General features: G+C 42.4%; 1 protein-coding gene across 1 annotated transcript in view; it reads right to left on the reverse strand.

The window, feature by feature from the left end:
* The window catches only part of LOC103079005 (dipeptidase 2-like), a 5,184-nt gene extending 4,940 nt beyond the window's left edge, over window positions 1–244 (reverse strand). The window contains 1 exon segment of the mRNA XM_082931484.1: window positions 51–244. Within this exon segment, the coding sequence (XP_082787610.1) occupies window positions 51–244 (194 nt within the window).
* Window positions 245–14,661: the final 14,417 nt, after the last annotated feature.

Below are 14,661 nucleotides of genomic sequence, written 5' to 3' on the forward strand. Positions count from 1 at the left end.
CGTGTCTGAGAGGGGCGGGTGATGGGGCTATGCCCGTGGACTCAGGCCACCCAGCGGCGCGGCCTCGCGAGGGGGGCGGGGTGAGGGAGGGGATACAGCGTAACAGGACCCTGCGACCCGTGTGCGGAGAGCCGCGATCCACGAAGCCCGGCAGCCACAGGGCGGCACTGCCCTCCCGCCCCCTGCTCAGAGGCAGCTCCCGCGGGCTAAGCTGGCCTCTGCGGAGAGCCCACTCGCCTCCCATCGCGGGTTCCCTCCGCCCCCGCCCCTCTTCCCACTCCCACTGCTCCGAGGGGGCGCCCTCGGTTGCTCTCCCCCACCTCTAACCTTCCTGTCGAAGCTGGGGTGCTTCTCTCAGAGGGCCACCTTCAGCCCGAGGCCTCCCGGGAGCACACCTCGTCCCCATCTGCCTGCAGCCGGCCCCGCCCACCCCGAGGGCTGCCAGCCAGTGTCTCTGTGGCCACAAGTGCTCTGGGCTCCCGGTTTCCCGGTACTGGGCCATGGGGGCTGGTGTGGGGGAAGAGATAGTTTCTGGAAATAGAGGGGGTAACGTTGTGAGCTCTGGATTCAGGAAGGGGCCCTCTGCCCTCGACCTTCTCTCTCCACCTACTTGACTCCCCAACCTGCATGACCATTCTCTGGGCACTTCAACCAGCACCTGGGAACTATCAGGAACCTCCCCCACTTCTGTCACCCAGCCTCAGGAAAGAGCGCCCTCAGGAGTCGCTACACCTCCCCAGGGCCTGAATAGAGGGATTTCTGGGATGTGAACTGAACAACCTACTGGGGAGAGTCAGCGACCCTTTTACTCAACAGAGCGGGAAGCCAGTCAGCAGGCTATTTGAGTAGAAGGAAATGAAGTCGTTTCCATGGCAGCAGAGCCCCCACCGCAGCAATCTTCCTCCCAGAGGTGCTGGCTGACCTTCTGGCCAGGATCCCTCCTACCTCAGCGTGGAAGGCCCGGCCTCGTGGAGAACTATAGGTTCTGAGGAAGACCTGGCACCTGGGTTCTGCTGCTACACTTGCCTTATCTCGTGGCCCTTGTGGCTCTAGCTTTCCCAGAAACCTCAAGGGCTAAGTGCCTGTGCTTGCTCAGAGGCCGCACGCCATTCCCCATTTCCAGCCTCAGGCCCTCCCCCAGCTGCCTCCTCTAAGGACCCCCTCCCCCCAGCGCGCGCGCACACACACACACACACACACACACACACACACACACACACACGGGATGTGCCTTCTCACAGAAGCTCAACCACTGAGATGCTTTAGGGACTGTGCCCAAACTCCATCATCTCCATCCTCTCAGGATTTTGCTCTGATCCCTGGCACACCCTGGAGCTGTTCCACCTTTGGAACCTTTCCCGGGTGGCAGGAGTGCCTAGCACAGGGGTAGTGACCTAAGTCTGAGCACTGGCGACCCTAGAAATCTGTTACACAAAAACATTTTATTGAGCAGTAAGGGACCCCACTGGGGACAGAAAGGGCTGGCAATAAAGGAGCATGTGAACCTTGGGGAAGGGTGCATGCTGCTTGATTCTCCATCCTGTTCTTGCTTCAGGGAGCAGGTCTTCCTGGGTCTCTCTATCCTGCCTCCTGACACCCCAGGCAGGAGGCTCTTTGGGAAGCCACAGATTGCTGCTTTCCGTTTCAAAAATCCCAGCTCCCCCCTGGTTTGTGGTGGTGGCCGCTGACAAAGGCTCAGGGCAGGAGCCCATGTGGTAGACTGCTAAGGCTTCTCCGCACCCTGTCTCTGCTCCTGCATCCTCCTTGGCTCACAGAGTGTAGATTTTTCTTTCTTCAGCTCAAAAAGGGGCCCCTGAGGATTGAGCAGAGGAACGTCAGGTTTTTTTCCAGGCCAGCTTCAGCCCTGGGATGTTCAGGGCAGACTCTCATTACAAAACTCAGTTTCTGAGGCTCCTGGCTGGCGAAGGCACAGACAGAACGACGCAGGTTCTAATCTGTGGCAGTGGGCAGTTGGGGGGGGGGGCAGGGTCACTGCAGGAAGAGGCATTCACTGCCGTAGGCAGTTAAACCGTTTCCCTCTCTTCAGGATGGCTCAACTTCAAGATTCTGAGGGGTCCACTTCCTGGCACCAAGCTACAATTGCCGGATTGTGGGTCTGGAGAAACGCAGGTCACTATCCGACCTTTTCAGAGCGAGCTTTCCCTTGGGAGCACGTCTGGCGACTGGCTTCTCTGCTCCCACATTTGCTGGCGTGGCCACAGTATGTCTCATCATGCCGGCCCAACGGCTTTTCTCCACACCCTCGATAGAGGACATGGTAGTGACCAGATGGAGAAAGAGAAATGGGAGAAACTGCTGCTGCAAAGAAAATCAGAACCGATCAGTCACTTCTGCTGGGCACAGTCTCCTGCCAGAACTTCCCTCTCTCATGTCTCTCCCAGTTTCTAGCTGAAGACATTTAATCTACTTGATGTCCAAAACACAGCCTTGGCCCATCACTTGTATGAGTCCCTAAGGAAGGGACACTGGCTGCAAAAGCAATCCCTAGAGCCTACGGCTGCAGCAGATGAGGAAGTCTCTTCACCGTTGCCAGGGAAAACAGTAGAACCCGAAAGTAACTGCAATCATGATCCTCTCCATCTCTCCCTTCCACAACAGAGAAAACATTTCTTGCAGTCTGTCACTTCTGAGGCTTTAATGGAAATGCCTTTCAACTTTTGAAAAAAATAATCTAATATAAATAGGTTAAGAACCCCACCCACCTTGGTAACCCCTCTTGGACCCCATGTACACTGCCTGTTTCAACCACACTGAACTCCAGCCCTCTGATACTTTTCTGTAGATTAGAACAAGGCCAAATCCTGAGGCACAGTGATCAGGAGACTCAGAACCGGGTTCTGGGTGCCAAGTCTAGGCTCACATCAACCCAGCCTCCGGGGACACAATCTCCTCAGCCCTCCAGTCTCATTAGCAGTTCATCACCCCTCCCTCTTCTTTCTTCCGGTCTTCCCATCAATATGGCACCACCCTCTCCCCTAGTACTCAGCAACTCAGTATGGGATGTGTCTGAGGGGACCCATACGGACGCCTACATGACAGCACAGAGGTGCCTGCGTTTGCAGGTGCGGTTCACGAGTGGCCCTCTTCCTCAAACTGCTTCTTTTACCATTTGCTAACAAAGAGGCACCTGTCTTTTGCTAAGAGGCCAATCGGCAAAGGGTTGGAATGGAAGCATCCTGTAGCCCAAATGGGAAGGCTACAATTATAAAAATCAGAAACTTCCTGCACACCTGTCCCGGGGTGACCTTTCACTTCTCCTCAGCAGTGAGCAACGTGGGTCTCTGAAGGTGTCCCAGGTCACTGGTATCACTCAGAGCTGGGAAAGTGCTTAGGTATATGGGGTGCGCAAGCCCCACAGGAAAATGTGGCAGCCAGGGGAGGTTGTGGATACACCACGCCTCTTGTACACATGCCCGGACTCGGTGTACCTGTTGCACTGCCCTCGCAGGGAACAGAGGACAGGTCTGAGTAAATAGAGAAGATTTGGTTAGACCTTCTCTCTCAGACAACAAAGGACATTGGTATCTGGTGGACAACTTTCTCCAAGGAAAGAAGTTCCCCCTAGGGTAGGGAAGTTTACCTGAGGGCAGCTCCTTTGCATAGTTACCCTGTCATGGAACCTGTGAGAAGGCGTCTGAGGGCATCAGTACCCAGTGAGCTGATATGAGGGGCAGGCTTCAGGAGGAGGGGCAGTTTGTGCAGGAGAGCAGGGTGGAGGCAGAGGTGCTCTACCTGGCCCCTCACACCTGCGCCTACCCACCCATGCTCTCCTCTCGTAGACACTCTAGGTGGGGCACACCAGTGGGCTGGCACAACCACCCGGGGCGCCAGGACAGCAAGAGAGACCCACATTGTGAGATTGGCTTGAGAGGCAAGATTAACGTAAGAGACACCTAGGTTGCATTGCACTGACCCTAAGAGGCAAAGATTTATGTAGATTGGGGAATCAGGGGAAGGCTCCTTGGCAGTGGGCCTGAAGGACAAGTGAGATTTGGACCCACGGGAAAGACAGGGAAGACATTCTAATTTAAAAGAATAAAAGCAACGACACACTCTTCTAAACCTTGTCCTGCTCCAAATATAAATTCATAGCACCCTCATATTTTTACAACTGAGGACTTAAAAATACCAAGAGGTTAAGGGGCCTACTGAATTTTACACAGGTAGTGGAGAGGTGTAGTGCTCAATGGTTAGTTTCATTTCGGGGCTCCGGATTTACAGCTGGAAGGAAGGTGAGGACAAGTTCATGTCATTTCAAATATTTTCAAGTGATACTGAGAGAGATGTTAAAGGTGCAAAATGAGGGTGCTGAATGACCTCACAAAGTGGCAATGTTGGGCCCATTTTAACAGGAAATTGAAAACTAATTCATGACAAAACGAGATAATACAAAATGACATCATAATCACTAAAGTCCCCTCTCCCCTAGAAGTAAAAATCATTAGATTCCTTTCTCTCTCCGCATGAAAGGATGAGATAAAAGCTCAGCAGCAGCCCCCGTGAAAAACATGGTCAACACTGTGAAGAGTTGTCACTAAGACGATTTGGTCCAACTGAGAGAAGCAAAGAGTCAACTCTGCCCTTAGCCTGATGAGGCCCAGAGGAAGGAACCACATTTGGGGCAGCCTTTGATACTGTGGCAATGAGAGAGAACCTTCTTTAGGAGGGGACTCCCTGTTGCCGACCTTGAAAAAGCAAAGATGGGACATTCGTTTACTGGGGCTGTTGCAAAGGCCATGTGCCCAGGAGGTAGCGACTGCTTCGACCATCATTTTTGAGGATGGGCCACCCTGGTTGAGAACCACAGCACCTTCTATTCCTAAACTGCTTGAAACTGAGGGTGCACGTCAGGACAGACGAAGTCAGGCCTCATTGGAGCAGACTGCCTTTAGGAGTGGTAGAATGTAAAATGTGAAGGGGAATACTCTGGAGGACGTTTGTCATGGCAGGTGGGCCAGCATGAGGCCATTCAGATTCTCCAAGGCTCCAGAGATTACTTGGCTGGGAGCATCCCTCTAATGTAGTGGGAGAACTCCTACCTTAACAGGACCTGGCTGGGCATCTGGGAGAGGCAGAATAAATTGTTTATTAACTTACGAGAGCAAGAGACTCACCTGGGGGGGTCCACAAAAGCGCTTAAAAAGACTTGTACCTGGATTCTTGAGCCAACCCTAAGAAAACTTATGTAGATCTCGAGTAGGGCTAAGGAAGCTGCACTTTTAAGAAGCTTCCTGGGCAGCCGCAAAACATTGGTCCACCGATTGAGTGATCAAATTATTGTGTACTCTCGGTTGCTTTTGGGGGTCAAAGTGGGCAATATGAAAAACTGCAGCAGGCATACGTATAAACAGGGAATATAAAAGGCAAACAGAGGTGTATAGTTATTCTATGCATGAAACAGATTTGAGGAAAGCTAGCCTGGTGGTTAAAGAACACAACCCTTATGACAGACAGACCAGATTCTGTCCTACTTACTTGTGTGATTTTGACCAAGTTCTTTTCTGCTTCTGACTGTTTCTTCATATGGAAAAGAGCTATGGCTGTACATTTAGCACAATATTCTCTTTTGGCAAAAGTTGCTCTGGGTCCATTTGTGTTCTCTGCAACTTAATCCTTTCCAGTGTGCAAGCATTTTTAAGTTGTTTGGTGAAGTATTACATTTGACTTTCAACTGTTCCTTACTTTGGGCAAAGCTTATGTAGTGCTGCAGAGACTAGAACCTATGCAGAGATAGTGAGAGGATGTTATAAGCTTATTCTGCCAGTTTATAAAAAAGTTTAACCTTTTCTCCCCTTCCTCCACCTGCCACCAAGAGATGAGAAAGAAGGCAGAGCCTGGAAATGCACACCAAGCAATACTTCTGGGGAGCTAGTTGGAGGGCAAGGGCTGCCGCCTGAGCCCAGCTCCGCTGAGTCAGGCGGGTCGGTGCCATGTCCACCGGCTGCTGGCAGAATCCGAGGGTTTAGGGCGCAGGCCCAGGTCATGGCTGCACTAGACAGGCGAGTGAGGGCCAGGGGCTGTTCTTGCGCGGCCGCCCCATTCCCAGACTGACCGCAAGCCCTCCTGGTTCCTTCGCTGCTCCCTGCTGCCGGGAGCCGGGAGCAGCCCGGTACCGGGCACCTGCACCCGCAGCCTGGAGATACACCAGAAATACATCTACACGTGGAACCACTCCTACAGAACACCTATTGAACACTGGCAGAAGACCTCAGACATCGCAAAATGCAAGAAAGTCCCCACGTACCTGGACGTGTGGATGAAAAGCTCTTGGTGTTGCAACCAGGGGTCAGTGCTGTGCCTCTGAGGTGGGAGAGCCAACTTCAGGACACTGGTCCACAAGAGACCTCCCAGCTCCACATAATATCAAATGGTGAAAATCTCCCAGAGATCTCCATTTCAACACCAGTACCCAGCTTCACTCAACGACCAGCAAGCTACAGTGCTGGACACCCTATGCCAAACAACAACCAAGACAGGAACACAAACCCACTCATTAGGAGAGAGACTGCCTGAAATCATAATAACTCCACAGACACCCCAAAACACACCATCAGACATGCACTTGCCTACCAGAAAGACAAGATTCAGCCTCATCCATGAGAACACAGACCCTAGTCCCCTCCACCAGGAAGCCTACACAACCCTCTGAAACAACTTTAGCCACTGGGGACACACACCAAAAACAACGGGAACTACGAACCTGCAGCCTGCAAAAAGGAGACCCCAAACACAGTAAGATAAGCAAAATGAGAAGACAGAAAAACACACAGCAGATGAAGGAGCAAGATAAAAACACACCAGACCTAACAAATGAAGAGGAAACAGGCAGTCTACCTGAAAAAGAATTCAAAATAATGATAGTAAAGACGATCCAGTATCTTGGAAATAGAATAGACTAAATGCAAGAAACATTTAACAAGGACCTAGAAGAACTAAAGATGAAACAAACAATGATGAACAACACAATAAATGAAATTAAAAAAACTCTAGATGGGATCAATAGCAGAATAACAGGCAGAAAGTGACCTGGAAGATAAAATAGTGGAAATAACTACTGCAGAGCAGAATAAAGAAAAAAGAATGAAAAGAACTGAGGACACTCTCAGAAACCTCTGGGACAACATTAAACACACCAATATTCGAATTATAGGGGTTCCAGAAGAATAAGAGAAAAAGCAAGGGACTGAGAAGATATTTGAAGAGATTATAGTTGAAAACTTCCCTAATATGGGAAAGAAAATAGTTAATCAAGTCCAGGAAGCACAGAGTCCCATACAGGATAAATCCAAGGAGAAATACAGCAAGACACATATTAATCAAACTGTCAAAAATTAAATACAAAGAAAACATATTAAAAGCAGCAAGGGAAAAACAACAAATAACACCCAAGGGAATCCCCATAAGATTAACAGCTGATCTTTCAGCAGAAACTCTGCAAACCAGAAGGGACTGGCAGGACATATCTAAAGTGATGAAGGAGAAAAACCTATAACCAAGATTACTCTACCCAGCAAGGATCTCATTCAGATTTGACGGAGAAATTAAAACCTTTACAGACAAGCAAAAGCTGAGAGTTTAACCCCACCAAACCAGCTTTACAACAAATGCTAAAGGAAATTCTCTAGACAAGAAACACAAGAGAAGGAAAAGACCTACAATAATGAACCCAAAACAATTAAGAAAATGGGAATAGGAACATACATATCGATAATTACCTTAAATGTAAATGGACTAAATGCTCCCACCAAAAGACAAGATTGGCTGAATGGATACAAAAACAAGACAATATATATGCTGTCTACAACAGATCCACTTCCGACCTAGAGACACATACAGACTGAAAGTAAGGGGATGGAAAGATATTCCATGCAAATGGAAACCAAAAGAAATCTGGAGTAGCAATTCTCATATCAGACAAAATAGACTTTAAAATAAAGAGTATTACAAGAGACAAGGAAGGACACTACATAATGATCAAGGGATCGATCCAAGAAGAATATATAACAATTGTAAATATTTAAGCACCCAACATAGGAGCACCTCAATACATAAGGCAAATACTAACAGCCATAAAAGTGGAAATTGACAGTAACACATTCATAGTAGGGGACTTTAACACCTCACTTTCACCAATGGAGAGATGATCCAAAATAAAAATAAGGAAACACAAGCTTTAAATGACACATTAAACAAGATGGACTTAATTGATATTTATAGGACATTCCATCCAAAAACAACAGAATAAACAATTTTCTCAAGAGCTCATGGAACATTCTCCAGGATAGAGCATATCTTGGATCACAAATCAAGCCTTGGTAAATTTAAGAAAATTGAAATCGTATCAAGTATCTTTTCCGACCACAACGCTACGAGACTAGACATCAATTACAGGAAAAGATTTGTAAAAAATACAAACACATGGATGCTAAACAATACACTACTTAATAATGAAGTGATCACTGAAGAAATCAAAGAGGAAATCAAAAAATACCTAGAAACAAATGACAGTGGAAACACGACGACCCAAAACCTATGGGACGCAGCAAAAGCACTTCTAAGAGGGAAGTTTATAGCAATACAAACCTACCTTAAGAAACAGGAAACATCTCGAATAAACAACCTAAACTTGCACCTAAAGCAATTGGACAAAGAAGAAGAAGAAGAAGAACAACAACAAAACCCAAAATTAACAGAAGGAAAGAAATCCTAAAGATCAGATCAGAAATAAATAAATGTAAAAGAAATGAAGGAAACGATAGCAAAGATCAACAAAACTAAAAGCCGGTTCTTTGAGAAGACAAACAAAATTGATAAACTATTAGCCAGACTCATCACAAAAAAAAAGGGAGAAGACTCAAATCAATAGAATCAGAAATGAAAAAGGAGAAGTAACAACAGACACTGCAGAAATACAGAAGATCATGAGAGATTACTACAAGCAACTCTATGCCAATAAAATGGACAACCTGGAAGAAATGGACAAATTCTTAGAAATGCACAACCTGCCAAGCCTGAATCAGGAAGAAATAGAAAATATGAACAGACCAATCACAAGCACTGAAACTGAAACTGTGATTAAAAATCTTTCAACAAACAAAAGTCCAGGATGAGATGGCTTCACAGGCGAATTCTATCAAACATTTAGAGAAGAGCTAACACCTATCCTTCTCAAACTCCTCCAAAATATAGTAGAGGGTGTAACACTCCCAAACTCATTCTACGAGGCCACCATCACCCTGATACCAAAACCAGACAAGGATGTCACAAAGAAAGCAAACTACAGGCTAATATCACTGATGAACATAGACGCAAAAATAGTCAACAAAATACTAGCAAACAGAATGCAACAGCACATTTAAAGGACCATAGACCATGATCAAGTGGGGTTTATTCCAGGAATGCAAGGATTCTTCAATATACGCAAATCAATCAATGTGATACACCATATTAACAAATTGAAGGAGAAAAACCATATGATCATCTCAATAGATGCAGAGAAAGCTTTTGACAAAATTCAACACCCATTTATGATAAAAACCCTGCAGAAAGTAGGTGTAGAGGGAACTTTCCTCAATATAATAAAGGCCGTATATGACAAGCCCACAGCCAACATCATCCTCAATGGCGAAAAACTGAAAGCATTTCCACTAAGGTCAGGAACAAGACAAGGTTGCCCACTCTCACCACTCTTATTCAACATAGTTTTGGAAGTTTTAGCCACAGCAATCAGAGAAGAAAAGGAAATAAAAGGAATCCAAATCGGAAAAGAAGAAGTAAAGCTGTCACTGTTTGCAGATGACATGATACTATACATAGAGAATCCTAAAGATGCTACCAGAAAACTACTAGAGCTAATCAATGAATTTGGTAAAGTAGCAGGATACAAAATTAATGCACAGAAATCTCTGGCATTCCTATACACTAATGATGAAAAATCTGAAATTGAAATCAAGAAAACACTCCCATTTACCACTGCAAGAAAAAGAATAAAGTATCTAGGTATAAACCTACCTAAGGAGACAAAAGACCTGCATGCAGAAAATTATAAGACACTGATGAAAGAAATTAAAGATGATACAAATAGATGGAGAGATATACCATGTTCTTGGACTGGAAGAATCAACATTGTAAAAATGACTCTACTACCCAAAGCAATCTACAGATTCAATGCAATCCCTATCAAACTACCACTGGCATTTTTCACAGAACTAGAACCAAAAACATGTCTCTGTAATTTAAAACCTCTATGACTTTGGGCAGTTTGCCTTACCTCTCTTCATTAAATTACCATGCATGCTTCTTTCCCCTAATTTCTGAGTGTGCCCTGGACTTCCCTATCAGAACATGTATCACACTGTACTGTAATTGTATGCTTAGGTTCTATCTCCCTTAGAACACTAAAAGCATTTTAAGGACAGAACCATGTGTCTTTTGTTATCCCTGTATTTCCAGCACCTAGCATTATGGCACATAATATTTGTTAAATTTGTTGTCTTAGGGGAGGTGAACTGGAAGACTCAGGAAGCCTTACTTCTCATTTACATACCTTTTTATAATTCTTGTGGTTCTTTGTTATGGCAGTCCCTGGAAACTAATACACCCAGGTTCAACTTTTTAAAACTTTTCATTTGGAGATAATAATGGACTCACAGGAAGTTGTAAAAATAATAGAGAGTGGTCCCACATATCCTTCACCCATTTTCCCCCAATGGTTACCAGATGCTTTTAGACCAAAAAACAGAAAAAATTAGAATATGAGATGTTTTTAATTCTTGCATTTGTACTTTTTTAAGTGGTTTATTTTTCAACTTTTCTGTCTTGTTTCTAATTTAAAAGACTATGAGATATATCCCCTCTTTGTTTGGATTTCCTTCCCATTTAGGTCACCACAGAGCACTGAGTATAGTTCCTTGAGCTATATACAGTAGGTTCTCGTTAGTTATCTATTTTATACATAGTATCAATAGTGTATATATGTCAATCCCAATCTCCCAATTCATCGCAGCCCCCCACTTCCTCCCTTAGTGTCCATACATTTGTTCTCTACCTCTGTGTCTCTATTTCTGCTTTGTAAATAAGATCATCTATACCATTTTTCTAGATTCCACATAGAAACGTTAATATATGATATTTGTTTTTCTATTTATGACTTACTTCACTCTTTATGACAGTCTCTGGCTCCATCCACGTATCTATAAATGACCCAATTTCATTCCTTTTTTATGGCTGAATAATATTCCATTGTATATATATACCACATCTTCTTTATCCATTCCTCTGTCGATGGACATTATAAGTATACATATAGCTGATTCACTTTGCTGTACAGTAGAAATTAACACAACATTGTAAAGCAACTATACTCCAATAAAAATTAATTTAAAAAATAAAATTAGAAAAATAAATAAAAAGAACTTACAGGAATAAAAGGCACTGAAGCTTAAAAAAACAAACAAAACAAAAAAACAGACTATGAGAGATTTCAAGCATGCCAATTCAAGCTACCATGTCCCTAAAATAGCACATGCAGATATAAATAACCTTTATTCTCAGTAAATGGAAAATATGACTTAATATGATTCTACAGAATTTTGAGTAGATGAATTAAACATATAGGTTTGAGGCTTGTTTTTTAGCCTAATTTGCATAATTATTCTCATGTTTTTTGTTTCTCATTTAGTTGGTGTAGTTTAGCATCAGTATTCTTTAGGTTTTCTGTCATTAGCCATTCATTATGGGCATTAATTAAACAATGTACATATCACTAAGAATACATATTTTTTAAGCTGCATAATGGTGAAACTATCAGGAAAGCTAAAGGTTTGAGGTTGTGATAAACAAATTGAAGCCAGATATTTAGAAGGTCTGCAATAAAAAGAATCTTAGCATTTAAATGAGTTTAGAAGCACTGAAATACAGGAATCAGCAGATCAACATTATACTATCTATCTTGAAAAGAAATGAAAGAAGGTGTGTGGAGAAACAGCACTCTCATTTGTCTGCAGAAAAAGAAAACTGGAACAACCTCAGTGAAGGTCAATTCAACAATACAAACCAAAATTACAAATGAACATAACTCTTGTCCAGCAGTTCAGCTTCTAGGACATATATATGGATACACTTGCACATGTATGAAATGACATATGTAATGATTACTTATTGCAGCATAATTTGTAATAGTAAATATGTGGAAACCAGCTAAGTCTCCACCAATGAGGGGTAAATTATGGCATATCCATCATTTAAAAAAAAAAAAGTTGAGAAAGCTTTTCATGCATTTGTATGGAAAGATATCCGAAATAGATTACTAAGTGAAAGACAAGCAGGTGAACAGGTATACACTGTAATACTAATTAAATAAGAGACATAATATACACCCACATATATTATTTATTTTGTATTTAAACCTATTAATCTTTTATTGAAGTATAACATATGTATATACAGAAAAGTGCACACTGTGTAATCTCAAAGAATTTTCATAACTGAACATACCCATGTAACTGGCACCAAGAGTCTAGGTCCTAGATCAAGAAACAGAACATTTCTATCACCCCAGAGGCCTTGAAATGAAAGAAGGTGTGTGGAGAAACAACATTCTCATTTGCCTGCAGAAAAAGAAAACTGGAACAACCTCAGTAAAGGTCAATTCAACAATACAAACCAAAATTACAAATGAATACAACTCTTTTGTCCAGCAGTTCAGCTTCTAGGACATATATATGGATACACTTGCACATATATGAAATAACATATGTAGTGATTACTTATTGCAGCATAATTTGTAATAGTAAATATGTAGAAACCAGCTAAGTGTCCACCAATGAGGGGTGAATTTTGGCATATCCATCATTAAAAAAAAAAAAAAAGATGAGAAAGCTTTTTATGCATTTGTATGGAAAGATATCTGAAATAGATTACTAAGTGAAAGACAAGCAAGGTGAACAGGTATATACTGTAATACTAATTAAATAAAAGTAAGAGACATAATATACACCCACATATATTATTTATTTTGTATTTAAACCTATTAAACTTTTATTGAAGTATAACATATATATGTACAGAAAAGTGCACATTGTGTAACCTCAAAGAATTTTCATAACTGAACATACCCATGTAACTGGCACCAAAAGTCTAGGTCCTAGATCAAGAAACAGAACATTTCTATCACCCCAGAGGCCTCATCATGTCCCTTCTAGTCACTATGAGCACTCTACAAGAGTAGACATTATCCTGATTTCTAAAAGCATAGGCTAGTTTTGCTTATTTTTGTACTCAATAGGAATTGAATCATAAAATGTATACTCTTCTGTGTCTAGCTTTTCCTTCCAGTATTGTATTTGTGCAATTCATCAATATTGTACACTGCTCAATATCATTGCTGTTTAGTATTCCACTGTGTAAATGGGCCACAAATCATTTACCCATTCTACTAGCTATGGATACTTGGGTAATTTCCAGTTTGAAGATATTATAAATAGCACTACTCTGAACTTTCTAGTATATGCATATGCATGTCCATATACCTAGGCAAGGAATTGCTGAGGATCTGCATATCTGCAATTTTAATAGTACTACCATACAGCTGGCAAAATTGATTGTACCAATTGACACTCCCACCAGCAATGTACAAGAGTTCCAATTGTTACAAAACCTCACCCACACTTGCTATATTCTGTCTTTTTAATTTTAGTTATTCCTGTATTTGTGTAGTGATATTGCACTGTGGTTTTAACTTGTAGTTCTCTAATGACTGATGATGTCGAGCACCTTTTCCCATTCATTTGCTATTTGCTATTTAGATATACCCTCGTGTGAAGTATCTAGGTCTTTTGCCTTATTTTCTATTGAATTATCTGTCACACTTTTAAATTTTGAACCATGTCAATACTAATTTTTAAAAAATTTTAAGTAATGTAATTAAAAATATAAATAAATTTAATAGTGCTGTATGCTGCATGTTCTCTCCTTCGAGATTTATAATATACTAGTATTTCAGAAGCTCTAAAATGTCTTATAATTTTCACCACCACAGAACAGTTGGAGAAACGCTGTTTCCATTCTTGTCTAATTTTTAGTTTTCATGGAATTAATAATTGCTTCCTTTTCTTACTTGCTTATATTTTTTAAGCTCTCTCTCGAATTTTATCACATATTTCATTAGATCTATCAAACATCTATCAACGTAACTACCCAAATACTCAAAATTACTAATCTAAATAAATTCAATTACACTAACCAGTCTTTCTTCTTGGAGTCTGCCATCTTCCTTCTCTAGTGAAAACGATTGCTCTCTAATTCTGCCACATATCTTTCACCCTGGCATTTCGCTTCACATTCTCCTGGTCCTTTTTTCTGGATCCCATGTCTTTCTCTTTCTTGTGTTGCTCTCATGTTTTGTTGGAGCACATCCTCTGTCAACTTGCCCTAAAAAGAAAAAAAAGGTGGATGGATGGATGGAAAATAAATGTTTTCATCCTCGTATACGTGAAAATGTTTTTATTCTACTCTTACACTTGATGGATAGTTTGACTATAGGATTCTAGGTTGGAAGTTATTGTCGTACAAAACTTGAAATTTCACTGTAGTGTTTTAGCATAAAAGTGTTATTGTTGAGAAACCCAATGCCATTCTAAT

Source organism: Lipotes vexillifer, unplaced genomic scaffold (genome assembly GCF_000442215.2).
Source record: "Lipotes vexillifer unplaced genomic scaffold, Lipotes_vexillifer_v1.1 scaffold923, whole genome shotgun sequence".
NCBI classification, from domain to species: domain Eukaryota; kingdom Metazoa; phylum Chordata; class Mammalia; order Artiodactyla; family Lipotidae; genus Lipotes; species Lipotes vexillifer.